Raw genomic sequence first — 25,825 nt, 5'->3', positions numbered from 1 at the left:
ACTATTAATTAATTTTTCCAATAAAATTACATATAATTTTTATAATTTTTTCCTTTTATTTTTTATTATTCTCTGTAAATATATAATAACGCTCATGCTAATATTTTTAATACCATTAATTAATTTTAATAAAAAGTGCGTGTAAATCACACATATTAGATGTGCTGTTAATGGATTTAAAATTAATAATTTATTAATTTGGGACTTCATAAGAAAATAATAGTTCATGAAAGGGTTAATAACAAAAAAAAAGTAAAAGTTGAGGACTACAAAATCGACTTTGCCTCGCAATATGCATGTTTTGTGGCCACAGATAGGACTGTAAACGAATCAAACTATTTGTGAGCTATTTGAATTTCGGTTCGATAAAAATTGAATTGGACTCAATTCGATTTCTAAATGAGCCGAATTCAAGTTTAATTTTTAGACTCGTTTATTAAATGAACTAAACTTGAACTCCATAGTATTCGGTTCGTTAAGGTTCATGAGCTAACTCATTAAAAGGCTTGTTCAACAGATTCGTTAAGAGACTCGTGAACAGACTCGTTAAGAGACTCGTGAACAGACTCGTTAAGAGACTCACGAACAAACTCATTAAGATACTCATCGATCATACTCATCTAAAGACTCGACTCATTCGATTACACCCCTTGCCACTTAATTTATTTACCATATATATTATTAATTTTTATATTTTTATCCCTTAATTATATAACTATATTATTAATTTATATATTTATTTTTCACTGTATGTGAAGACACTCTTTTTAAATTATTAAATCTCTTAATACACTATTATTGTAATATCCGGCTAGACTCCGGTATCGGAATTCCTACCGTCCGGTGGAATCTCGGATGTCGAAAACCTCTAGAAGGGTAAAATCATGTTTTCATAAAATGTTTTAATGTATTTTAAGGTTTTAAGTGAGAAAGAAATTGAATTTTGAATGAAAAAGACCATGGAGGGAATTCCAAGTTCGGCCGCCGAACCTCATGTTCGGCTGCCGAACCTCATGTTCGGCCGCCGAACTTGCATGAGTTTAGGAGTCATCTTCGGTTTCCGAAGGTGGCCTGGCCAGCCACCTATAAAAGGCCCTATGGCCGAAAATGGGCGAGTTTTCTTCCCCATTTCCGGCTAGAGGTGAGTCCATACCCTCCCATGGTTGGTTTTGATGTTCTTCCTCAAATCTTTCAAGTTTTAACAAGTGGTTGCTTGGTTTTTGAAGTTTTTGAAGCTAAGATCAAGTTTTGGAGCTTGGAGGCCCAAGGAGCTAGATTTCTCCCATCTCCAAGTTAGGATCGCCTCTCCTCTCGATCTTCAAGAGGTAAGCTTAGATCCTACCTTTCTTGTATGTTTTAAGCAAGTTTTGAGGGGTTTTGGGATAGAAATGCACGTTTAGGTTAATGTTGAGTTTATGGATAATGTGTGTTGTTTTGAGTTGTTTTGTGTTGTTGTTGGGGTTTAGGATAGTTTGAGGCCCCTATATGCTTATGTATGTGTGTATGCATGTTGTAGAATAGCTAAATGCATGTTTGAATGATTTGGGAGGCAAAATGTGCATGAGGAGGCTGGGTTCTGCCACTTTGGGAGAACCCAGGTTCAGCAGCCGAAGGCCCTTTCGGCCGCCGAACCTGCCTGTGGAGGCAAGCTTTTGGCTGCCGAACCCTGCCCCCGAAAGTGGACTTTCGGCTCTGGAAGAGACTTTTGGCCGCTGAAGGTGCCGCCGAAAGTGACTGAGTTTCGGCTCTGGAGGGACTTTCGGCCGCCGAACCTGCCGCCGAAAGTGTCCTGTTCAACCTTCCTTTGCATGTTTTCTATGATTATTTTAAGGTGTTTTAGGGGGTTTTTGGAGAGTAGTTTAGAGTCATATTCATGTATGTTTGGTCCCTCATTTGAGTCCACATGTGTAGGTTCGGACTCGAGGAACTGAGGACCCCAGCAGTGAGATAGCTGCTTCAGTGTCTTTTCAGAGCTAGCCTGAGGTGAGTAGAATAACTCTTTATGTTGCAAAGTAAATAAATCACTTTTGAGCATGTTCATGCATCACGAATGCCATGAGATATATTAGGTTGTTTGCATTAGACTTCACGAATATGTTGTACTGCATAATATGATGTTGATGTGGGTGAACATTGGATGATCCATTAGCCCTTGTATGGTATGATATGGTATGATGATGATATGGTACGGAAGTCCAGGAAGACCCATTCTACGTCCCTGGCACTATGTAAGAGAAAGTCCAAGAAGACTCATTCTACGTCCTTAGCATATTGGAATGTTATGATATGTTATGTAAGAGAAAGTCTAGGAAGACCCATTCTACGTCCCTGGCACTACTGGATATGTTGAGGGCTATTGGTGACAAGTTCATCCTTAATGTGTTTTGTTTGTGATGTGATGCATTTCATGAAAGTATGAATTTTTAAATATAATGTTTTACTATTCTGCTCACTGGGCTCTAGTAGCTCACCCCATTCCCATCACCCCCAGGTTTGCAAGTTCGGGATATACCAGGAAGTCAGCAAAAGTAAAGGAGTCATGTTGTATGTAATAGTTAGATGTGGACATGTATTGAAAAAGTTGTAATGTGATATTATGTAAAGAATTGTATTGAGGATAGAATTGTGATTGGCCCTAGTGTATGTTAATCCCTTTTTTTTTTGTACATGATCTTTTAATGAAATGTTTTAATAATGTTTATGTAAACCAAACTTAATGTATAATATGTTACCCCATTGAAGCATTTGTTGAGGGCTCCAGTGTGGGGTTTCATGGTTATGAGTTGTGCATGCACAGGTTAAGCTTGGTGAATGAAAGAAAAAGTTTAAATTTTTATGTAAATGTATGATCATGTATGGGATTAAACAGGTATACAGGATGTATGTTAGGCTTGCTATGGGTCCCGGTGACCTTATGTCGATCTGGATCCTAGCACCGGTAGCGGTCCGATTTCCGGGTCGTTACAATTATTGTTATTATTATTACTTTCATATATTTATATATGTATTTGTATGATTATTTTTTTATTTAATATTATTCGCTTAATTTTATAAATTAAAAATTTTTTATAATTTAAATATAAATTAATATGATTTTATTGATAAAATTTGAGTATAATGTGTATATATAATTATATAATTTAAATTGATTATACTTATATTAATATATTTATTTTATGTAATATAATATATTTATATTATATGTATAATATTTTTTATACAATAAAATAATTTAATATAAACTATATATTTAAATAAAAATAAATAATGATATATAAATAATGCACTCCCAGGCTTAGCCTGATGGTAAGTGCATCCGGTTAAACCTGATAGATCTCAGGTTCGAATCCCCCATTCCCCATTTCAAAAAAAAAAAAAATGATATATAAATAATAAAATGATAATATATGAATAATAAATAATATTATATTAATAAATTTTATATAAAAATATCTATTTACATTAACAATAAAATTATATAATATAATTTAAAAAGAAATTTCATCTATCTCACACCGTTTACATATACATTTATATATTTATTTTATATATTTTAATTAATTTTTTATGTAATATAAATATTTAAATAAATAATTATTAAATTTAATATTATATCATTCATCTTATATTAAATATATTTTATATAATTAATTAAAAAAAATTAATCATTTCTTATCGATGAGAACAGAATTTAAAACTTTTGGAAAACCACCTTTCATTAATCACGTACCACAAATTCACTTCGCTTTATTTTACATACGAAATATTGAAAGTTACTAAATCAATATTTTCTATTCCAGGTTAAAAATTTATAAAAATAAAAGGATAAAATTTATTTATAAATAAAAATTTCACTTTCTATTATATTTTCAATTAAAGATTTAATTATAATAGATTTTAATTAAATTATATTTAATTTTATTAAAATTTATTTTGACTTTTAATTTAAAATTTTAATATTTAAAATTTTAAATTAATTAAATTTTGTTAACAAGATTTTTAATTGAATTTTTGAATTCGAATTTAAATTAAACTCGTTATTAATTTAAATAAATTTTTTAATTGAATTTTTGAGTTTAAATTTTAATTAAACTCATTATTAATTTAAATGAATTTTTTATAAATTAAGTTGGAATCTAACGCAATTATAATATTTAATTTTTAAATAATTTTATAAAATTTTACTCAATACGATTCATTACACCTTACCGGCGGATTGCTAACTCCCGGCCCTCATTTCTTCCGCGCCTAAAACAGCCCCATGGGCCTCCCCATGCTTACGGGCGTGTCTATTTTATTATTTAATTTAGCCAATAACATCCATCCGCTCTCAACTTTTTCCTACGCGGTGATATTCTATTGGTTGGGCACATACAGGATGAGGATACAGAATGATATCCTCATCCTTAGGGAATAAACCCGGACGCCTCTGGTCAGGTTCTTCGTACCCCCCACTCGCAATCGCAGACTACTCGGCCACCAAACAAATTAAAATATCTGATTACTTGCCAATTAAATAATCAAATTTACTTATTTATTTATTATAAAATATTTAATAATTATATAATTTAAATAAAAATATGTTTTAATTAAAAAAATTACTATTTAATTTTATGAAAAAATTATTAATTAATTTATTAGTATTGAAAAATATATTAATATTTTTTTTGAAATGGAAATATATTAATATATCTGATATTTTAAAATATTTTTAATATAAAAAATTAATTAATAAATTTATGATAAAATTAAGGGATTAATTATATAAAATTAAATAATGACATATTTAATGTTTAAAACTAATGCCATTTCAAAAAAAAGTTTAAAATTAATGGATGGTTGATTAATAAATTTTTTAAAATATTAATAATTTTAATTTATTTTTTAAAATATTAATAATTTTAATTTATTTTTTTAAATAAATAATAAATTTATATATTTTCTCATAATATAAAATTAAATAGTAAATTTATTTTAAAAAATAAATTTATTGTTTTAATTATTAGCCTACACGTCAACGGTCTGTCACATTGAACAAAAAAAAAAAGGGAGTGTCACCTAATCCAAATCCCAAAACTACCCCTGAATTTTTCATCTTTATCCTTGCAAATCCATTTCCCATAGCCAGTAGCAGCCACGTCTTCTTTGCTCGGCTCGTCGTGTGTTGCATAAGTTCTCCTTTCTGTGTGGTTTCATTTTCTGAGAGCCAAGTCTCTTTCTGTTTCTCGTCAATCTCACCCCAATTCCTACTAGATCATAACGATTCTTACTACACTTTCTATATTCCTTCTTTTGTTTCATGATCCTTAGATTCTTCGATCCAGTCCATCGATCTATACCAGTAGATTGAGAGCTCATGGAACGGATCGTCGGCGGAAAGTACAAGCTCGGCAAGAAAATTGGCAGTGGATCCTTCGGTGAAATCTTTCTCGGTCAGTCGCAGCTTTTGATTGCTCCTGTTATTTTTTGTGTACGGCTGTTTTGAACCTTTTATTTTATTTTATTTTATTTTGCAGCTACTCATATCGATACGTTTGAGATCGTTGCTGTTAAGATCGTAAGTCTATCTTATTATTACTTTCATTTGATTTTTGAGTTTTGTTAAAATTTACATTGATCGTCATCTGATCATGTACTCCTACTGTAGTAGTTGGAATTAGCGTGTGACTAGAGCTTACTGCTTTAATTGATTATGCTATTTTGTGTGTTTCACAGGAGAACAGTAAAACAAAGCACCCGCAATTGCTCTACGAAGCGAAATTGTATCATCTTCTTCAAGGAGGCAGTATGTACAAATAGCATTGCTCTTCATAATCGCGACACTTTCTGTTAGATAGGGTATAGAATTGAGTTAGTTAATTCTTGGTTCCAATATTATAGGTGGTATTCCAAGCATAAAATGGTCCGGTGTTGATGGGGAGGACAATGTACTGGTTCTTGATTTGCTGGGACCAAGCCTTGAGGACTTGTTCGTGTATTGTGGAAGGAAGTTCTCTCTCAAGACAGTTTTGATGTTGGCTGATCAAATGGTAAGAACTAATTGACACTCTACCTATTGACACTCAAATTATTCTCAGCTTTTTATTTATCTTGCAGATAACAAGAATAGAATACGTGCACTCTAAAGGATTTCTTCATAGAGATATCAAACCTGATAACTTCCTCATGGGTCTTGGTCGGAAAGCAAATCAGGTGATGATTATGCGATGTTTTCCTTCTTTGTCAAATGTCAATGGACTTGGATTATTTTTTATGGAGTATTTACTCCGTCGTGCTAATATTTACACATCACTCATCAGGTTTACATAATTGATTTTGGCCTTGCAAAAAGATATCGAGATGCCACAACCAATCGTCATATTCTGTACAGGTATCTAACAAATACTACTTGTTGAGTTTCCTTTCTTCACAAGATGTGGACTATTTTGAGTTAAGATATTAGTTTAGTTTTAATGGATATTCTGAGAGGAAGGTAAAACAAAAAGAAATATAAGGGACTCGGTTTTCATATGCTCTTGCAGGGAAAATAAAAACTTGACAGGAACTGCACGTTATGCCAGTTGCAATACTCACCTTGGAATTGGTAAGCCAAGGAAATAGACCATTTAGCTTTCTGATATCTATCTTGCCATCTTGCTATCTATATCAATAGATATTTACATATCACTTTCTCTGTGTGTATTTAAAATTGTTTGCAAGCCCTGGTCTTACCTCGTCTGTTGGTTTTATTGCAGAGCAGAGCCGACGAGATGATTTGGAGTCACTTGGCTATGTACTGTTGTACTTTCTTAGAGGAAGGTACTAGATTTCTTTTAATTTTCCCATCAATTGCCAATTATGCATGTCTCTTAGCCTTAGAATCCTAGAATCCTAAGTATGGTTTTAAATTGAAGTTTTGGATAGTCATGATTGAGGAGTGATGAGACTCCCATCGGCTTATTTTTTGAGGGGTGTGTTTGTGTGTTTTATAGTTTAGTTTTTTTTTTTTTCCCAATTGTGAACCTTCTATATTTCTTTATGCAGCCTTCCATGGCAGGGTTTGAAAGCTGCCACAAAGAAGCAGAAATATGACAAAATTTGTGAAAAGAAATTGTCAACTCCTATTGAGGTGATTGCGGACTATCTAGGCATATCTTGAAAAGTTCAGTTTTTCTGCATACATTTAAAATGCATCTCTTACTTTTCAGGTTCTATGCAAATCTCATCCTGTGGAGTTTGCATCATACCTACATTACTGTCACTCTTTGACATTTGATCAACGACCTGATTATGGATTCTTGAAGCGACTGTTTCGAGATCTGTTTTCTCGTGAAGGTATTGGTTAACTAATTCTAGCCATTAGTGAAACATTGGAGGGGGGGAAAAAGACATTTACATCTGTCTATATTTGACGTAATTTTCTCTTTTGTTTGCTGTGGCAGGATATGAATTTGATTATATTTTTGATTGGACTATCATAAAATATCAGCAGGCACAAAAAAGTAGAAGCCAACCTCGTTCATCTGTTAGTATCTCTTTGTCTTTGTTCCTTTATTTTCTTTGTCCTTGTCCAGCCCCTTTATGTTAGACTTTTACTCTCTATTGTTTAAAATTGAGATTTTAGCATCACTTATAATGAGCTTGAACCTTGACATGCTACAGCCGGTTCCTGGTGCAAGTAGTAGTCATATAGTGCCAACAGATATGGAGAACCCTCAAGGTTAGATCCTGCTAATGCACTGTGTGAATTTAACAAGTGAATCTTGTAATTTGATTAAATTGTCACAAGTAGTAGCCTTAGAAGTTAAATAAGTGGACTGCTGAGACAATATTATTTGAAATTTTAATTTGGTTGTTCTTTCTGTATTCAAACATCTTTTGAGTAGATGATGATGTAATTTTACAGTATCAGTAGTGTTCAACTAAAATATGAGTGCCTTTCAGGTATATAATAAGATCATGCATGAGAGATGTACTTTCTTTTTCTTGTCGTGATGTTATCTTTCTGTTGGAAAACAGTGCGAGTACTTGACTTGGATTATGGGGATGTGAGCTCATATTTGTTAATTGTTAACTCTTCTAGTAGATGGTTGAATGAGAAGATATTGCTTTTTCCAGAACTTAGCACTTACTTGTATACTTAAATTCCAGGCGTGGGTTGTTGACATTGACGTAACATGTAAGGTCAAGTAAAGCTGTATGGTTAAAGAAGTTGAATTCTTTCACAATCCCTATATAGTGAAAGACGGTTTCAGAACAAGCCCAACAATTGTGAGGCGCATATGCATGGATATTTCTTGAATGCTAAATTTTGATTGTCATTGTTACTATCTAATTGGCAGGAGGCAATAATGCTCTTTATTCCTCTGACATCATGCGATCTGGTGGTCCTAGTGTACGCATGCAATTCAAATCAACAACAGGCAAGAATTTGAGCTCTGATAATCATGTTGATAAGAATGTAAGTCTGCTATAATTCTAATCTAGTGGGAAAATAAAGATTGTTAGATCCCCAGAATGTCCCTTCTATTGATGAATATGTTGTCAGTTGAAGATGGTTTTTCTTGAAGAGAAGTTTTTTCTTGTAGGGATTTTGTTGCATCCTTGAAATATATAATGCCATTTTTCCTGCTTTATGATGCCAAATTCCCAATTCATCAAAAACACAGAAAACCAATGGCCTGAAAATTTCTATTTTGTAGACTGTACCTGATGCACACATCCCTTCTACTTCATTTTCACTTGTTGGGACCTCCAAAAGAAATGCCCCAAAGCCTGTTTTGCCCGCCGAAGCTGCAACTCCTGGTCAAGGACACAGCAGCAAAATTGGTCCTTCAAGTGGCTGGATTTCATCGTTGCAACGCATTCATTCTGCTAAGTAATTCACATGGTAATTCTCTTGCCATACATCGGCATTATATAAAATGCTATTCTTATTGTTGGTAATGCTGTTCCACTATCATCTTTAACAGTATGGTTGACTTAGTATTGTATATCAGTGTGATACTTCTGTTGGAGGCAGCAAAAATGGTGACTGGTGTCACTTCAGCTATTTATCTGTTTAAGATGTTTCCAGCGATAGATCTAAGGGACTCCAATGTGCTTTGTTCCTCTATGATAGAAGCTCACATAATTTTTTTTTTCCTTTAGAGGACCAACTAGAAAAACACATTGGTTGGTATGCAACATCTTGGTCGGTTTCCCCTCTTTGCAGGGTGAAGCTTTTTCTCTGACTGTAGGTAGGCCTTGATGATTCGGTATCACATTTTCTTTCATCCAACTCCCAAAAGTTTTGGTCCTTTGTTCTGTACATGGATGTCTTGATAACTCATACAAATACAATATTCTGGTTCTATGTAATGTGAAGATTTTCTCCTTCCCCCAACTTTTCACTAGGTGATACAGTTCCCCATCTCCAAATGTTGTTTGACATTTTTTTTTTGTTAAAAAGGTTGGCTCCATCAAGGTTATGAGATCATGGTGTAATCTTACTTTTTTTTTTTTCCTGACATCGTGCTATTGGGCCCTTGGCATTCAGGAGCATTTTATCTTCAATCACCAATAGTTCCATTTAACTAACTACACATATTATTTTTTTAGTATAGTCATATACATATGTAAGATTTTGTGATCCTGTAAATATTTTGTCGTATAGCAAGTCTGAATAATCCTCCCAACTGTCAATTCATACTTTGTAATTTGCAGGATTCCTTTCTTCTACAGCATTGTTTGATGGGAAGAATATAACATGGAGCTATCATGCAGGGATGTCAGATGAAGGTCGCAATACATATAGTTCTGGATTTTCATGGCTGCTCATCTGGGAAGACACTACCTAAAACTCCAACAGTGGGAACAAAATGATACTGATTTTGGTGCAGGTTGCTTGTATGTGTGCATAATTGTATTGCATACTTGGTTTAAATGAGAAATAGTGGAATTGGTTATTCTCTTGTGAAGTAGAAGTTAGCCTCTGTATTATACAGCCAAGAATTTGAGATGTAAGAATTACCATTCAAGCTTGTTTGTCTGATGATTTTGCAAAATTCAAGTGAGCAACATTATTTTGGTAATCACGTGATTTGAATTGCAGCTGCTTGTCAATGTTGCTGGATGGAGGATGAGTAGTGGGATTGTACCTCATTTATATGGATTATTCATTAGCTTATCAAGGAAATTCTCGCCATTGGGTGGTATTCTGCAAATATTTGTGTTTGGAATGGAAGTTGTCTCCAGCGTGGATCAGTTGACAAATGCTCTTGGAGGTCTTCAAGCACTAGTTTTTTCAGGTGAGTGAAATTATTGGACTTAAAACAAACATAGCAGTCTGGGGTTTCATTCAGTTTCGCGCTTGGGCAGTTGCTTATGTACTTGAAGAATTTTGCTACGAGACTTTAGAGCATGTCATATTTTTTGGTACAACCGTAGCTATTTGTTGTGAATATCATGGGTATTGGTAGCTGAAGTTAATGAAGATAACTTGCAGCTGTATCAGCAAGTCTCTGGTCACCTCCCTGCTTCGTTGAAATTCCCTTTGCGACCTTCAGGCATGCTGTATGAAATGCGTAATTATCTCGCTCAACTGGGAACACCTTATTCATTTATCAGGGCTCTGTTACAAGGATAATGGTGATCCACTTTTTCCCGGGATCACTTTCTATGCTGTAGGAATTATTGTGATTCTGGGTTACTGCATCACTGATCTAGTCAGAGATGGTACGCAGAAGGCACGTTGTGCAGGACTAAGGTGTGCAGCTCTGCAGGTCTGCCTTTTGGAGTGGTCGCTATCTTAATGGAGCAGATATAAGATATGCTATTTAAGTTTGACCATTAGCATCTACGAAGATGAACACAATATTAGGATTTTGGCAAGACATGATATTTTTGGTGCAAAGTTCTTAAATCTTTGAGAGGCGAAATATATAAACTACTATAAAAATTCCTTGTTGGCTGCTTCCATGTCTATACGGTAGTCTCCCAAATTCTTGGCCGGTTACTCATTTGGACTATTAGGGAAAAAAATGGAAAACTGGATGCTCCGTTCGATGCAGATGGCTCCAGTATGATAGTTTCTTCAGAATACCTTTAAATTTTCACAGATACATTAGCGAGGTAAAACGAGTTTCCAACCGAAAAAAAAGGTGAAAAATGCGCGGCCCGTTTCTAAAGTTTAATCTCAACATATGATGTTCTCCTCAAATATAAGCGATTTTCTATTCAGCTTGTAAAACATGAATCTTCCGCCCATATTGCACGAATGTGAACCCGCAGCGAGTTGTGCAACATACCCGCTACCAATGTAAAATTTCTTACCTCACACCATATTAGAGCAATAACATAAAATTAATGAATCCCAATGTTACCAGTAATTCTCAGATCTATGGTGAAAGAAGACCGGTTGGAATATTTTAGGTGAATGGCGGCTAAATACAATACAGTGCAGCCTTCACTGGATTTACTCATTTGTGGTATGCAAAAATTGGCCTATCAAATCCGACTTTGCTGCCTGACAAGGCTGAAGTGATGTCCTCAACCTTTCTAAATCCGATCTGTAATATTCAAAATATCAACAGAGGATCTAAACTGCAGTCATGGAAAATGTTCAATTTAACCATGTTACTATGATAAATTCGAAATACATACCTTGTCTAAAAGAATTTCCATGAAACAATTGGGACGGAATATGATGGTCTGATAATTTTTTGATGTTGTCTGCGTAAGTGGAAAATAATGCCTTGGCAAATTAACTCAACAATAAAAACACGAAAAACTGGGACGATTATGCTAATACAATGATCATATGGATCTGTAATTTTAAGGGAGAAGAGAAAATCCAATTGCAAACAGGTGCCCATCCAAACACTTGTGATCGTTTTCACAAATGTTTTCCAAAATGGACAAGGAAACCTTTTGGAGACCTAAAAGACAATGTCAGCTCTTATGTGCCATTACCACTGTATACCTATTATTTGCATGAATGCTGCATATAAGAGAGATTCAGACAACCATCCTGATTAAACCTGAACGTGCTATGCAGGTATGCAATAAGAAAAGAAAGTTCAGCAGTACCTCAGATACAAGATGATTATTTTCATATGATCGCCAAGGTTGAGGTTCCAGCACTAGAATGCCACCCTGATTAACAGGAATAAGTAAATAAATATCATAGATAATATTTAACAATACAATAATTGATAAGTTTAATTACCGGACGAAGAAGCCTCCATATTTTTGAAAATAAAGTTATTAGTCCATCATCACCCCAGTTCAAATGAATCCACTTTGTCACACTCAAGCTGCAATTCAAAGGGCAAGGATCATATTAAGATCAAAAGCTAAACAAGCATATTCAAATGTATTATTCTATACAACATTGAAAATGATGATTAACTATTGCTTATGTAGAATATTTTCTACCTAGATACCAGAGACAAAATGCATTCATCAAATGGAAAGGGAATTAAGAGCTGCAAAATACCAGGGCAAGGAGATTATTCAGCTAACAAGCAAGCAACATATTTAAGGGAGGAAGGTAGATTAGCAAAATAGTTCTTGTCAAGATATTGTTCCCAAGAAAAGCTTTACTAAGACAGCACATTACATGCTACAAAATTAGAAACAGGAGTTGCAAATTGAGCATTGAACCTCATCATATATTAATTTTTATTCCATACTGAATTCCACAAGACTTTTAAAAAGCCAAATACATGACAGGATTCTCATAAAATTAAATGTGATTTTATTGCTAGGAAGTTTTTTCAACTTATTTTATCCAATGGCAATTTATTATCTTTTATATTGTTTTCTCTAAGAATGCACATTTCATTAACACAACAAGTGGAACTTACCAAAGAATTGTATCATACTGCTCCTCTCGCTGACACCAACTCTGAACAAAATTCTCTTTTCGGAAAGAAACTATATCAAATAGATCTCCTTCCTCAGAATGTGAACTGTCCCTCGCAATCTCCTGTTTCTCATCTGATGATGGATTTGCACAGCTCTCTAGATCATTTACCTTCTCTGTAACCTTCACAATCGAAGCCTTTGCACCACTCTTCTGAACCCGTTCTGCTCTCACAAATTTTCTCAAGTGCCAATATGCATCTGAAATTCGATCTGAAAGATAAAAAGAGATTCAAAAATAGCATAAGCAATGTTAGCCAACCTGTTCAAGTTATATACACAATAATGCAAACCAAAAAAGAGAAACTTCCCCAAAATCTAAGCTTTTCAAACAACAAAAGCACATAGCAACATGAAATATTTAGATTTTCATATTGGATTATTACTAAGTGCAACCACGTAGTTAAATAGAATCTTTATTTGATGAATGACTATAACAAGATTCTTACCAGAGTCGATGTCAATCCCAAGAATTCTGTGGCAATGAAACTTTTTTGCTGTAAAATAAAGATAAAAAACAATGCAGTCAATATTACACCAGTCGTAAGCCAAAAATTGTTAGACTACATACAAATAAGGTTAGCTAGCAAATTCCATATTACATCACATAACTCATAGCATTAATCAACAATGCAACAAATTAATTGTAATTTAAACAACCATGAAAATTTCAAGCTCTTTACTCTATCTAAAGCTGGAAAAAGTACTGGAACAAATACAGGCAGCAGATTGTAAAATATGGACATGATATTTCATTGAAGGAGAAGTATAAAGCTCAGAAAACACTCAGTTTCTCATTGATATAAAGAAGACAACAACCGGAACTAAGAATTTCTAAAACGCTTGCTCCCATCACCTTCAATACATAGTATCAAAGAAGGGCAGAGTTGGCAAAGAGCAGTGACCAAGCATCGATCAACAAGCACAAAATAGGTGAAGAAATAGAAGTCCTGGAATCAAAAAAGAAAAAAAAAGTTGCAAGTAGAAAAGATAAATAGATTACCAATCTGGATAGTGATAATGCCACTATTGCAGCCAATGTCGAGACAATCCTTGCCTTGAAACCACTCCCGCTTGAAAACCTTAAGGCGAGGGTCCTCGTCCATGCCTTGACCAATCTGATGAACATACACTTTAATCAGAAAACCCTAAATTACTTACATATAGATTATACAAAATTTTAACCAGAGATCATCCAAACAATGATAACAAACATCATGTAAATCAATTTTAAGTAGTCGATGAAAAATAAAGTAGGCGTTAGGGAAGAAATGTACGCGATAGCCATAGTAGCTTCTGTAGTTGCCGAAGGCGAAAACGTCTTTGCGTTTCCTCTTCTTGCTGTTAATTTGGGCTTGAGTTTTCTCTTTAGTATCCTTCTCCTCCACTGTGATATTCTCTTCGCTTTTATTTTGTTTTTCTTCTGGATTCTTAAGCTTCTGTTTCTGCTTCTGCTTCTGCTGCTTCTTCTTCTTCTCCGTGATTTTTTCTTTTTCTTTCTCTTCTCTCATCTCGTCTAAAGACATCTGCTTATGCCTGTAGGGTTTAACATCTATTATGGCTAAAGCCATTTATAGTTGGCAGAACACGAAAGGCCCTTAAAAAAACAGGGAAAACGAAAAAAGAGAACGAGTCTTTCAAGTCTCAGCGACTAAGTATGCCGGGTAACACTCACTGTATAATACGATGTAAACGGGTGGCTGCGATTTCCTTCCCGTCGACCTGCAGCCTGCTGCTGCTTTGATTAAAATGGTGACGCTGGTCACACCGCCAAATGAAGCAGAAGATGGCGCCTGTCGGCTGTGAAGCGGGGAGGAAGGGGCTGTGGTGTGGTTTCGGAGATCGGGAAAAGAAGTGGACGATGGGTTTATGTTCGCCCTGTTCCACTTATAAAAGTTTGACCAGCCTAGCTGCTGTAATAATTGTTTCACTAGCAAAGAAGCATAAGTGTTTCATACAAAATAAAACTGAATTAATTTTTAAAATATAAAATAATACTATGAATAAATATTTAAAATTTATAAAAAAATTAAAATATATAAATGTAAAAAGAAAATTGCAACAGTGTTAACTATTAAATATTAAAACAAATTGTTTGGCTAATGATATAAAAAGGTGCAATTTTAATTTAAACAAATTACAGCAAGAAAACTTTTGAGTTTAATCATATTTAACTTTCAAATAATTTTAATTAATTTTATATTGAAGACTTTCAAATTGCTATAAATTTTTAAATAATTTTAATCAATTTTAAATTAAATACTTATTTAATTATAATTATTATATATTTTAAAAATTCTTAAATCTTATTATTGAATTTTCCATTTTAAATGAATACCTGAAAGAAGTCGACTAAAAGTTTCAGAGTTTAAAATCTAAATCCTTCGGTTTCAAGTGAATCTCTAAATCTAATTAGTTTCATATGCTATAACCATCATGAAGAGCGGAGATCCTGAGTTTGGGCAATTGAGACCTCTGTAAGGAGAATGAACAATCACATCTATCCAATGCATTTCTTTGCGACCAAACATCTGAATACTTCTTTTGAAAGAACGAACTAAACTTTTTACAAGACATTTTTTGGCGCCATTTATAAGCTGCTCAGGCATGAGTTTTTTTGCAAGAATAATTTTCTAACCAAAGAAATAGGGGAAGATGATTTAACAGATACTAGTATGATCTCCAATATCCTTCACGGCTGCAAAGCTCCCGGGTAGATTTTTATTGCTACGGTCACTGTGAACGAGGCTATATTTTTATCTACAAAACGGGATTTTGATCGTTATCTCACAGGTTAACCAATTTTGACAATCATTTGGGCCCGAGATTTTTTAATTCCAGGTTTGGGTGCTGCTCTAGGTGCTGCTCCACTAAAAACTCACTCCAGTTCCTTGAGAAAATCAATATTGTCTACAAAAACCTGCAAAGCAAAGAATGTACACCGTAAGCTTAATGAGCAATACAAGCTTTTGCATTGGCTCACATCATGCTTGTGCAGCAAAGTTAATGATGGAACTAATCCACATAAGGTTGCCCAACTCCATGCTAAATCAAGTTTTTGTCCAACTTTGACATAAAAATAAATAAAGTTTTTGTCGTGATGAATTTACTTTTGCTTTTGGCAGATGTTGATATTACATTCAACGAATTTACACAACCATAGTATACCTATAAAAGCAGCAGTAAATGAAATGTGAATTACCTATAGGAGACAATTTTAAATAAAAGAAGATTTGAAATGGATACTGGTTTTCATGTTTATACTATATATTACTAAAATTCATATTCTATAACTCTATACGCAGTTTAAGTCCTACAACTAAATATTTGGATTGAACTTATTTACTACCAACAGTTCCACTAGCTGTGTCAATAAATTTATGTGGTAAAGAATAGCGATCAAGTTATTGAATTTAATAATAATGTGTTTCAAGCATAACTTTATTCAAAAGGGGAAAAATTAAGCATTTCAAACAAGAATGAAACAAAATCTCACGAGCATACCGTCTTCCAACCATCAGGATCCAAGCATGCAGTTATCTTGGTGTTGATGCCAGGTAATGGTCCAGGTTCCCGGGTAATCTTCCCACCAAACAGTTTGATTGCTTCTGCAGTTTTATAGACATCATCTGTGCCTATTGCAATCTGTTATAACAAAAGAAACACGTCCAGATAGAAACAATTAAATGGAATTTGTTGCTTCAAAGTCGATCAATTATTTTCATTAAGTATAACACTAATAGGCTCATTGAGAATTTCACAAATTAGAGAGAGTTACGCAAAAACAGAGCTCATATTATGAGAACCACACATGGAAGAGAAAAAAAAAATATCAATCATAACAAGCCAAAAGTTACCACCTGAGCATATGCATTTCCTTTGTCATATTCAGTGACCCCAAAGTTGTATGTCAACTCCAGCACAACATTTTTATCTTCAGGACCATAACCCATCATTGCTATAGTATACTAATAACAACAGAGATAGGAATACTTCAGTTTGGACAGTAAAAGCAGCTTTCAAACAAACAAAACAATATCAAAATCAGCCCAGAAAAATATAAGACAGCCATACATATTTCATTGAAATAGAAGACCAAAATGAGAAGCCAAGAGAGGAATGGAAGCCCTAAAACCTCCCAAATCTTCCCAATATCTCTGTCCAAAGCATGCATTTTAATAGTAAATATTATTTCTAGGTTCAAATTTGTTGGCGAGTGAAAGATAAGGTGTTGAACATGTTAGACAGGGACATCAGGGAAAGAAACTACCTTAAAGTCCATCGTTTCTCTAGTTTCCCCTTTTATGAGGAACCTACTCTTAAATAAGATGTGAATCTCTATCAAGGGAATCAACTGCGCAACTTTCACCTTAAAATCAGGGATGATGTATAAAAACCGGAAAGAAACAGAAACTCGACAATTGATTTCCTACAAAGCTCATAACCTTAAAGGCCAAAATTCCCAACTGCTTATTGTGGGCCCCACAGAAATTCTACCATGAAAGCAACTGAAAGAAGCTTACTACCCCTTAGACTTTGTTCTGACAACACAACAGAATGCACGTTCTATATCATCTCGCTCTAGCACACAGGCTCAGGCAAGGTCCCTTTCCACTCCACTACTGCACTCCTTTGATATAGATGAAGCAAAGTAACTGCTCTCTCCCATGCATTGATCTTTGAAAAAATAAACTTCCAATAGAAGCATAAAAGAAAGTACACTGACAAATCCAGTCTAAATATTATCATAATGCACTCAAATGACCCAGATTAGGTATATGATATTTTAGTATGCTGAATACATTCATTTTGTAATTGAAGCCAAATCACCTTGTACTCTGGATTATCCCGTTTGCGAAGAAGCTCCATGCCAAAAGCCTAAATAACAAAACAAGGTGTGAATTGAAAGCCATTTACATCACATAATCAGAGAAAACAAACCAAAACAGCACAGGTAATTTATACAAAAATGCTTGGTCCTATTCATACTAACTCTCACCTTCTCATAAAAATTTATAGAACGATCAAGATCTCCAACACGAAGCATAACCTGACAAAGGGGCTCAGGTGTAGGACCTCTTTCCAAAAGTTCAAACTTATAACCATCAGGATCTTCAATAAAAGCAATAACTGTACTGCCACCTTTAACAGGACCAGGTTCTCTAGTTACTTTGCCACCCTTAGCCTTTATGAGCTCCACAGTCTTTGCAACCTAATATAAATAAATAAGACTAATGAAATCCAATTCATTTTTGTTACAGGCCAAAGTACAGCAGACAGTCTAAGATATATCTAACCAAGGATAAGGAAATCAAGGATAGTCAAGGGTGACGACAGAGCATCAAATGAAATGTACCTCAAATTGGAAAAGTCAAACAAAAAATAAATATTCACCGAAAAGGAACTTACATCATCAACCGCTATTCCAAAATGTCCAAATCCAGTTCCAATGTCATATTTGTCAACTCCATAATCTGGCATAAATAGACATAAACATTTACAACATAAAGTACATTGTCAAAGCATTAAAACACTATACTAGTTTAACTATAAAGTGCTAAGTTAGCAAAGCTAAGTTATAATATTATAGCTTCTAACTTATAGCTTACTGTAAGTGAGTTCTATGACAAAGTGAGAATCTTCTGGTCCATATCCAAGAAAGGCATTTGTATATCTCTCCTCTGGTATGTCACGTTTCCGCAGCAGCTTCATTCCTAGACACTCTGTGTAGAATCTGCAGTCACCATACATTTGTGTTTATATGTTAAGTTACTTGCCATTGTTTAGAGACAAAGTAGCATGTGATATAATAAAGGAAGTTCACTTGAGTTTGCCATAACATACTTGATAGTCCTGTCCAAATCCCCAACACGATAAACAACATGTAGCATTCTTCTCTTATCCTTTTTTACCCACTCTAGAGAATTTTCTTGGGAGGCAATTGTGCTTCCTTGTGCCATGTTTCCGGCAGCGGCCACCACAAGGTTGTTACTCTCTCCTCGCCAAGGTTTAGAAGCTTTCAAGCCAAAGAACTGTGATTGTGGAGCGGCTGCACAGCATATATAAAATTACAAGTTTGCAATACATCCCAACCTATCTGGGCATGAAGTATGCCACAACAGGACTGAGCTTTTCAAAGTCTCTGTGTGTCCATATATATATATATATATATACACACAAGCAATTCAAAACACAAACTCAATAAAATTGGAGGGGGGGGGGGTCAATTCTCAACATGATTCAAGGAGTCACATGAATCATAATAATAATAATAATTGCAGTTCTTTGAAAAAACAACCTTGTACAAATTGTTTGATATGCAAGGATTTCAAATTTTTTCTTCAAAACCACTCTTCCTCATAAAATTAAATAGCAGATCGATTGAGTTTGACGCAACGCAACAGCAATGTGACACAACTAGGAAGTGAACCTATTTACAAGTGGTATTATTATTGCATATTTTCCTTTTACCGGTGAATTTGTTCAAATTCATAACACGCAAAGCATAAAAAATTTAAAAGTGGCCCATAATTAAATAAAAATGGCATTCATGATCAGAAAACAGTATAATCCAGCGAAAAAAAAAATAATAAAAAAAAGCAATTCAAAGCTCCGTCAGTCTACTCTCCATTTCCAAGCAACAAAAGCTACCAGAGCTAAGAAAGAGAAATGAAGAACGATTCACATAGTAATTTACATAGAAGAAAAGAGAAAGAGATAGGGAAATTACCACTACCGAGAGAAGCGAATCTGCGAGAAGAAGTGACTGAAGAAACGTAAAGAGAAGAACGAGAAGTGGAATTACAGAGCCTGAAAGAGGAGAGAGAAGGTCGAATTGAGGAAGCCATAGGGATTATCCTCACCATTAAAGGCCAAAATCTCTCCCTACTTTGCAGAGATTTTCACAGATAGAGAGGGATAGGGATTGGCTTTCATAAAATTTTGGTGAGAAATGAAAGGAGAATATTGGAATTAGAATAAAGCCTTTTTTTTTCCAAAATTTGTTTGTGCTTAGCTGTGGAGTGAAGCGAGCGACCGAGCTGAGTGAGAGTTTTTTTAATTTTATTATTTATTTATTGGAGACTCGATTGGCCGTTGGTTCGGACGACGATCACGAGTCTTCCATGTGTCTCCACTCTCCGCTCACCTTCGCCAGGGTCCCAGTGGCAGTGTTTGTTTCCTGGGTTCTATCTATCTGCAGCTGGAATAAACGATCCCGAGACGAGAAAGCCAATTTCAACTGATGCTAGGCTAGCCCACAGGATTTAAGGAAATTACCATTCGCCCATTTTCCACCAGGCTGGGCTTCACACATAAACGAATATGAAATATTGATTCTGTTGGGCCCAACTGGGACGTTTCTTAACTAGTAAAGTAGGGATCAATTGAGATGAGTAAATTCAATTACAATTAAAAACTTAATTTAATCGTTTTAATTTAATTTTATAGTTTATTTTATTTTTAATTCTCTTTTTAAAAAAATTACTTAATTAATTAACTGATCGAATAGTGTCATAAAAAAGTTAAAGAGGATAATATATAAAAAGGAAGGAATAAAGAAAATTTGACTTCTTTAATGCTGTTTGAATATATTAATAATATATGAGAAAAGAAGAAAATAAGGAAAAAAATAATTATATTTAAATTTTTTTTCTTATGTGTAGTTAATTGTTTAGTGTGGAAGGATTTAAGCACTTCTAATATAAAAACTACAATTCCCTCCAATTTCAAGAAAATTATTTTGAATTAATTATTGATGTTGCAGGGATTAGATTGTTGACGTGGTCAGAATAGAGTTATACTATGATTGGCTAGAACCTGCAATGTAGAGGAAGTGAGGTAGTGGTGGGTGTTCACAGCAACCATTCTGATACTCAAATCAATATACTACGTAATAGAGAGAATGCAATGGATTGCTTAGAATTTGAATGGTATGAGATAATAGTATATTTTTATCTCTGTGATTCTTCTCCTTTTATATTGTAAGAATGTGAAGATAAATATGAAATTTTTTGATAATCCAGTGATGATGTGGTCGGCTGCTTGATAAGAGATATCGCCAGCTAATAAGATGGTAATCCCACGATTACAGGCGTAATGAGGATATACTGGGTTGTGCTTGATAACAGTAACTTTGTGTCAGGACTCGCCCTGGAAAGAGCAAGTCTTTGAGGATGAACCAGCAGTTAAGGTATCTGAGTCTTCTTTTTATCGGACTGGACCGTATTTTTCACTTATCATATCCTTGCACGTGTCGCAGTCTTGTAGTGACAGCTCATTGCTTATTTTGGGTGATTATTATATAGCATTAGAGGTCTCCCACTGGTTTTTTATTCTTCAGATTTAAAGGAGATAGTTGTTCTCGAGGTCTGGGGTATGTGGCCTTCTGAGATTGATTTTTTGCTGCTCACGCCGTTTCGTCTATCTAGCCTCTCAATAATGACCGTACTACTTATCGTGCCGCATTTAAAGTCTGTCATCAAAATCGTCTTATAAAAGCCATTCTTCTTCCCTAAATACCATTTTTGCTCTCTCCTGTGATCCTTTGATTTTAGAGAAACTCATTCGCAAATTCTTTTATGCTTATACTCCTTACGGTAATTTTCGTTTCCTTTTTCCTTTCAGTATGAACAAGAATACTTCTTCTTCCCTTTCTCTTAGTGGGGTTCTACCTATAGCTCCTTCTCCAATGACTCCATCCGTGCCTCGGCCCTTATCATTCCGTTGAGGGAGGCTCCAAAAAGCGAAAATAGCTTGATTACTGATACCCCATCTGTCATCTTGGAGCGTGATGTAGAGTGTCTCTATGATACCTATCAAATCCTCGAGAGACTTTCCGTGTCTTTGCTCATTCTCTACGCGTCCGTGTGAGTGACTTGATTCCTACTGAGAATACTATTATGGTTTTTGTGGAGCAATTGAAGGCGGATCTCCGATTCTCTATGGACCCATTTTTTATGGATGTCCTTCGGTTCCACAAGCTTTCGGTTGCCCAACTTCATCCTAATAGCTAGAGAATTCTAGTAGCTTTACGGTTTGTTTGCCTCAATAATCACATCGAATCGAGTGTAGCGCTTTTCTCCCAGTTATACCAGCTTGGTACCCATAAAAATGAAAAGTTTTGGTACTTTAGCGAGCGAAAGTATTTGTCCATGTTTGACTGGATACCTTCCTTCTTGAAGCGATGGAAAAATAAAATTTTCATCCTTCGTTAAAGGACACCAAAGGGTTTTGGACGCCTTCAAACAAGCTAGCACTATTGGTGGAATTGAAGAAGGATGGGGTCTGTCCAAATAGGGATGAGGATGAGACTTTAGCCTTTCTCTTGATGAAGGCTAAATCCCCAAAGAAAATTTACATCACACAGCGGTAAGGAGTGCCATTTTGTATCAGCAAAGCAATCTGCAAGCAAGTCAGACTCGGAGTCCTCACATGCCTAACCTTCTCAGCCTTGGGAAAGGTACTTTCCTGGCTAGAGATCAGGGTACTTCTCTTTCTGCCTTTTTTAAATTTTGAACTACCTTGCTTACTTACTTTTCTCTTTTTAAAGATATGGCTGGGTCTCAAAAGCAAATTTACTAAAGCGGCACGTGTTGCCCGCAAAGGCAAGGCTGTTGCTAAGGCAACTAATCCCCCTGCTAAGCACGCTCACCCTGCAGAAGAGGTGATCATGCTTCTTCCTATCCTGTCCCCACTTGTGGGAGAAGAGTCAGCACACCCTCAGCCTGAGTCTTCTGCGCTGAGCGCTTCTGCTTCTGCCCCAGATTCTGAGCTTTCTTTTGTTGCCCCACCCCATCTGAACCTGCTCCTGCGAGAATGGAGGTCAAATCTTCCTGGCCTCTAAGCATCCAGCACTTGGCATTAGCACTAAATGGAGTGCTCTCCCTCCTTGATGATCCTACCATGGGCCTCCTGCTAATCAAAAGTGCCCTAAGGCCTCTGGATCGCTATCGCCTGAATGAGCTCGAGATAGATGAGCTTTTTAATAATGTCATGCACTCTGCCCTAAAGGGTGCTCTTTGCACCTATATGGCCAAGGAGCACCATAAAGCCTTGAGGTCGAAAGTTGGACACCAAAGAGACAGACAGAAGGCTTTCGGTGGAAGAGTGCTCAAGGTTGAAGGCTCAGGTCGATGAAGTTGAGGGCACCATGAAGGAGACCCTAGAATCGGTAGATAAGCTCCAGGTTGAACTAAATGAGGCTAACACTTTTAAGCTGGCCCTTGAGAATCAGACATGTCGAGGATCAGGTGGCCCTTGCATCGCCATATCCTGGAGTTACAGGCTCAAGGACTAGGGGCCCGCGCTGCTTCTAATAGGGTTGCTGAGCTCAAAGCAGAGCTACAGGAGATGGTAGTCTAAAGTAGAGAGATGTTCGTACAAGGTCAAGACTCGGTAAAGAAGGAGTTGGTGAAACGGTTTCCTTCCAAAGACTTTTCTTGGATAGATGACATTTTCTCTAAGGAGGAGAAGGATGCGATTGAAGAGGGAGAGGGACGAGCTGAGAACAGCCCCAACGACCAAGTCCCTAATGACAATGTAATAGATAAAATATCGATGTAACAGAGATTCGGACGGAGGAACCTGAAAATATCCCTCCTCCTATGTAATCTTTTATGACTAATGAAAATATTTTCTCATTTTTTATTATTGTCTTCACTAAATGTCTTTATGCCCTATATTCATTCACAGCCCTCATTCAAGACTTTAAACAAATTTCTTTTAAATAATTGCTAAGGGTTAACACCTGTCTACCATAGTAGTAATGAATATCTTGAAAATCTTTGAATAATAGAAATAACACCCGTATATATGGCTTGACGTATGCTTGCCTCGGGTCTAAACACTAGTCCCATGGCTTGGGCCTCGAATGTCTCAAAAGTCTTTCATGGGGCTATCACTCGGTAATTGAGTTTGACGAAACCTGTTCGTGGCTTGGCTCAAAGCCCTCAATTAATGGGGCCCTCGCCCATTCTTTTGGCTTGGCTTATACCCGCCCTATGGCCTTGGGTGTAATACCCGGCTCGAGTCCGGCATCGGCATTCCTGTCGTCCGGTGGAATCTCGGGTGTCGGAACCCTCGAGAAGGGTAATGCATATGTTTTCCAAAGTTTTTCCACTTGTTTTCATGTTTTGAAGTGTTAAAAGACTTGAGGTTTGAAAGAAAAGCAACAAGGGAGAAATGCAAAGGTTCGGCCGCCGAAGGTCACTTTCGGCCGCCGAACATTGCATGGTTGCGGCTTCACGTTCGGCTGCCGAAGGTGGTCTGGCCAGCCACCTATAAAAGGGCCAAAGGTCGGTGAGAGGAGGGTATTTTCTCCTCCACTTGCAGCCAGAGGTGAGTTCCAGCCTCTTCCACGTTGACTTTCATGTTTTCCATGATTTTCATCAAATCTTTCAAGAGTTTTAAGAGTTTTGGTGACTTATGAAGGTTTTGAGCAAAAGAACCACGTTTTGAAGCTTGGAGCTTTGGAAGAGCTTTTCTTCATATCTCCACGTTAGGATCCTTCATCCTCAAGTTGTGTACGAGGTAAGTGAAGATCCTGAGCTTCTTTGATGAGTTTGAAAGGTTTTATGAAGTTTGTATGGGTAGTTTGCATGTTTAGGTTTAGGTGAGGTTTTTGGTGATTTGTGGTGTTACAGCATGTTTAAGTGTTATGTGCTATGTTTGTTTGGGGTTTTAGGGTAGTTTTAGACCCCTTTGTGCTTATATATGTGTATATGCTAGTGGGAGTAGTTGATATGCATGTTGGTAGGTTTTTGGGCAAAGTTTGCATGAAACAGAGCAGGGTTCTGCCCTTCGGGCAAAACCAGGTTCGGCCGCCGAAGGAAGGTTCGGCCGCCGAACCCTTTGTGGAGGCAGTTCGGCTGCCAAAGGTTGCCCCCGAAAGCTAGGCTTTCGGTTTAGAAAGGGACTTTTGGCCGCCGAAAGAGGGAGTTCGGCCGCCGAAAGTGTGTGAGTTTCGTCTCTGGACGAGACCTTCGGCCGCCGAAGGTGCCGCCGAACATGCATGAGTTTCGTCTCTGGAGTGGGGTTTCGGCCGCCGAACCTGCCGCCGAAAGTGCCCTGTCCAGCTTTCTTTTGCATGTTTTATGTGATGGTTTAGGCTTGTTTAGGGGGGTTTTGGGGAGTTTCTTAGAGATGTTCTTGAGTGAGTTTGGTCCCTCATTGGAGTCCACCTGTGTAGGTACGGACCAGAGGAATCAGGGAAATCAGCAGTGAGTCCAGTGTCAGAACCTGCAGAGTCAGTTCAGAGATAACCAGAGGTGAGTGGAATTTAACTTAATGTTTTAATATGAGAACTGAATATTTTATCATGCTGCATGCATCATAAATATGCTTAGGGTGAGTGCATTAGTGAACACGAATATGACGCATTGCATGTATCCTTGTACTTGGCATGGCTCCTTGTACATTGCTTATGTGAGACGGCACGGACTTCGTGAGGATTCATTAGCCCTCAGAGGAAAGACCTGGAACAGCCCTACGGGGACCAGGCACACAAAGACCTGGAACAGCCCTACGGGGACCAGGCACATGGTACTTCGGTACCCCAGATGAGATAGAGGGAGTTTTGATCCGTCCGGCCGAGGTGATGTGCTTATGTGTTGCATTCCATGAGAGCATGTTTTATCACCTGCTATTTTATCACTATTCTACTCACTGGGCTATCGTAGCTCATCCCTCTCCCCTAACTCCAGTTGTGCAGGTTCAGAGGTCAGAGAGAACTCAGCAGGGTACAGGAAGAGTACAGAGTATTGTAATAGCTAGTGTGGACATGTAACTGTATAGAGATATTGTATATGTATAGAGATAGTGTCTATGTACAGTTTATAGAATCGTGCTTGACTTATAAGACTTGTAATCCCTTTGTGGAGTCACATGATCAGTTTATGTATGTTTCTTTATTCTTGTATGTTTATGAGCAAAACCAGGCTTA

General features: G+C 36.2%; 3 protein-coding genes across 8 annotated transcripts; 1 reads left to right on the top strand and 2 right to left on the bottom strand.

Moving 5' to 3' along the window:
* Positions 1 to 5,116: 5,116 nt before the first annotated feature.
* On the top strand, positions 5,117 to 10,052 carry LOC110602819 (casein kinase 1-like protein 3). 4 transcript variants are annotated; one of them, XM_021740384.1, is made up of 15 exons: positions 5,118 to 5,432; positions 5,517 to 5,557; positions 5,716 to 5,785; positions 5,881 to 6,029; positions 6,097 to 6,192; positions 6,300 to 6,370; positions 6,522 to 6,583; positions 6,735 to 6,798; positions 7,024 to 7,108; positions 7,188 to 7,314; positions 7,422 to 7,504; positions 7,642 to 7,699; positions 8,322 to 8,440; positions 8,682 to 8,869; positions 9,745 to 10,052. In XM_021740384.1, the coding sequence occupies exons 1-14, from the start codon at positions 5,357 to 5,359 to the stop codon at positions 8,859 to 8,861; spliced, it is 1,281 nt and encodes a 426-aa protein (XP_021596076.1). In that variant the 5' UTR covers positions 5,118 to 5,356; the 3' UTR covers positions 8,862 to 8,869; positions 9,745 to 10,052. The 4 variants fall into 4 exon arrangements, with proteins under 4 accessions (XP_043807633.1, XP_021596077.1, XP_021596076.1 ...); XM_021740382.2 differs by having other exon boundaries at positions 5,119 to 5,432; positions 9,685 to 10,052; XM_043951698.1 differs by lacking the exon at positions 9,745 to 10,052 and having other exon boundaries at positions 5,117 to 5,432; positions 8,322 to 8,402; positions 8,682 to 8,844.
* A 1,116-nt stretch (positions 10,053 to 11,168) lies between these two features.
* On the bottom strand, positions 11,169 to 14,801 carry LOC110602820 (probable RNA methyltransferase At5g51130). Of its 3 annotated transcripts, XM_021740387.2 has the most exons (9): positions 14,561 to 14,796; positions 14,163 to 14,421; positions 13,889 to 14,003; positions 13,335 to 13,382; positions 12,828 to 13,098; positions 12,188 to 12,275; positions 12,049 to 12,114; positions 11,623 to 11,691; positions 11,169 to 11,528 (listed from the first exon to the last, which is right to left on the bottom strand). In XM_021740387.2, the coding sequence occupies exons 2-9, from the start codon at positions 14,409 to 14,411 to the stop codon at positions 11,439 to 11,441; spliced, it is 996 nt and encodes a 331-aa protein (XP_021596079.1). In that variant the 5' UTR covers positions 14,412 to 14,421; positions 14,561 to 14,796; the 3' UTR covers positions 11,169 to 11,438. The 3 variants fall into 3 exon arrangements, 2 of the variants coding, with proteins under 2 accessions (XP_021596079.1, XP_021596078.1); XM_021740386.2 differs by having other exon boundaries at positions 14,163 to 14,799; XR_006348942.1 differs by having other exon boundaries at positions 11,448 to 11,528; positions 11,623 to 11,959; positions 14,163 to 14,801.
* A 562-nt stretch (positions 14,802 to 15,363) lies between these two features.
* LOC110603910 (probable lactoylglutathione lyase, chloroplastic) lies at positions 15,364 to 19,929 on the bottom strand. The gene is made up of 9 exons (XM_021741916.2): positions 19,616 to 19,929; positions 18,730 to 18,934; positions 18,495 to 18,619; positions 18,295 to 18,359; positions 17,885 to 18,097; positions 17,716 to 17,763; positions 16,746 to 16,853; positions 16,390 to 16,530; positions 15,364 to 15,805 (listed from the first exon to the last, which is right to left on the bottom strand). The coding sequence occupies exons 1-9, from the start codon at positions 19,749 to 19,751 to the stop codon at positions 15,764 to 15,766; spliced, it is 1,083 nt and encodes a 360-aa protein (XP_021597608.1). The 5' UTR covers positions 19,752 to 19,929; the 3' UTR covers positions 15,364 to 15,763.
* Positions 19,930 to 25,825: the final 5,896 nt, after the last annotated feature.

This window comes from Manihot esculenta, chromosome 16 (assembly GCF_001659605.2).
Source record: "Manihot esculenta cultivar AM560-2 chromosome 16, M.esculenta_v8, whole genome shotgun sequence".
Lineage (NCBI taxonomy): Eukaryota > Viridiplantae > Streptophyta > Magnoliopsida > Malpighiales > Euphorbiaceae > Manihot > Manihot esculenta.
This window is presented reverse-complemented; position numbering and strand designations above follow the sequence as displayed.

What these genes read in the sequence shown, in the direction of transcription:
- LOC110602819 (XM_021740384.1), top strand. Translation starts at nt 5,357, where the DNA reads ATGGAACGGATCGTCGGCGGAAAGTACAAGCTCGGCAAGAAAATTGGC. An exon ending in TTGTACTTTCTTAGAGGAAG is followed by an intron (nt 6,799 to 7,023) that starts GTACTAGATTTC and finishes TTCTTTATGCAG; the next exon opens with CCTTCCATGGCAGGGTTTGA. An exon ending in AATTGTCAACTCCTATTGAG is followed by an intron (nt 7,109 to 7,187) that starts GTGATTGCGGAC and finishes CTTACTTTTCAG; the next exon opens with GTTCTATGCAAATCTCATCC.
- LOC110602820 (XM_021740386.2), bottom strand. Translation starts at nt 14,456, where the DNA reads ATGGCTTTAGCCATAATAGATGTTAAACCCTACAGGCATAAGCAGATG. An exon ending in CAGTATGATACAATTCTTTG is followed by an intron (nt 12,276 to 12,827) that starts GTAAGTTCCACT and finishes TTTGAATTGCAG; the next exon opens with CTTGAGTGTGACAAAGTGGA. An exon ending in ATAATCATCTTGTATCTGAG is followed by an intron (nt 11,692 to 12,048) that starts GTACTGCTGAAC and finishes CCACTTACGCAG; the next exon opens with ACAACATCAAAAAATTATCA.
- LOC110603910 (XM_021741916.2), bottom strand. Translation starts at nt 19,751, where the DNA reads ATGGTGAGGATAATCCCTATGGCTTCCTCAATTCGACCTTCTCTCTCC. An exon ending in TGTCATAGAACTCACTTACA is followed by an intron (nt 18,360 to 18,494) that starts GTAAGCTATAAG and finishes TATTTATGCCAG; the next exon opens with ATTATGGAGTTGACAAATAT. An exon ending in GGGATAATCCAGAGTACAAG is followed by an intron (nt 16,854 to 17,715) that starts GTGATTTGGCTT and finishes TGTTGTTATTAG; the next exon opens with TATACTATAGCAATGATGGG.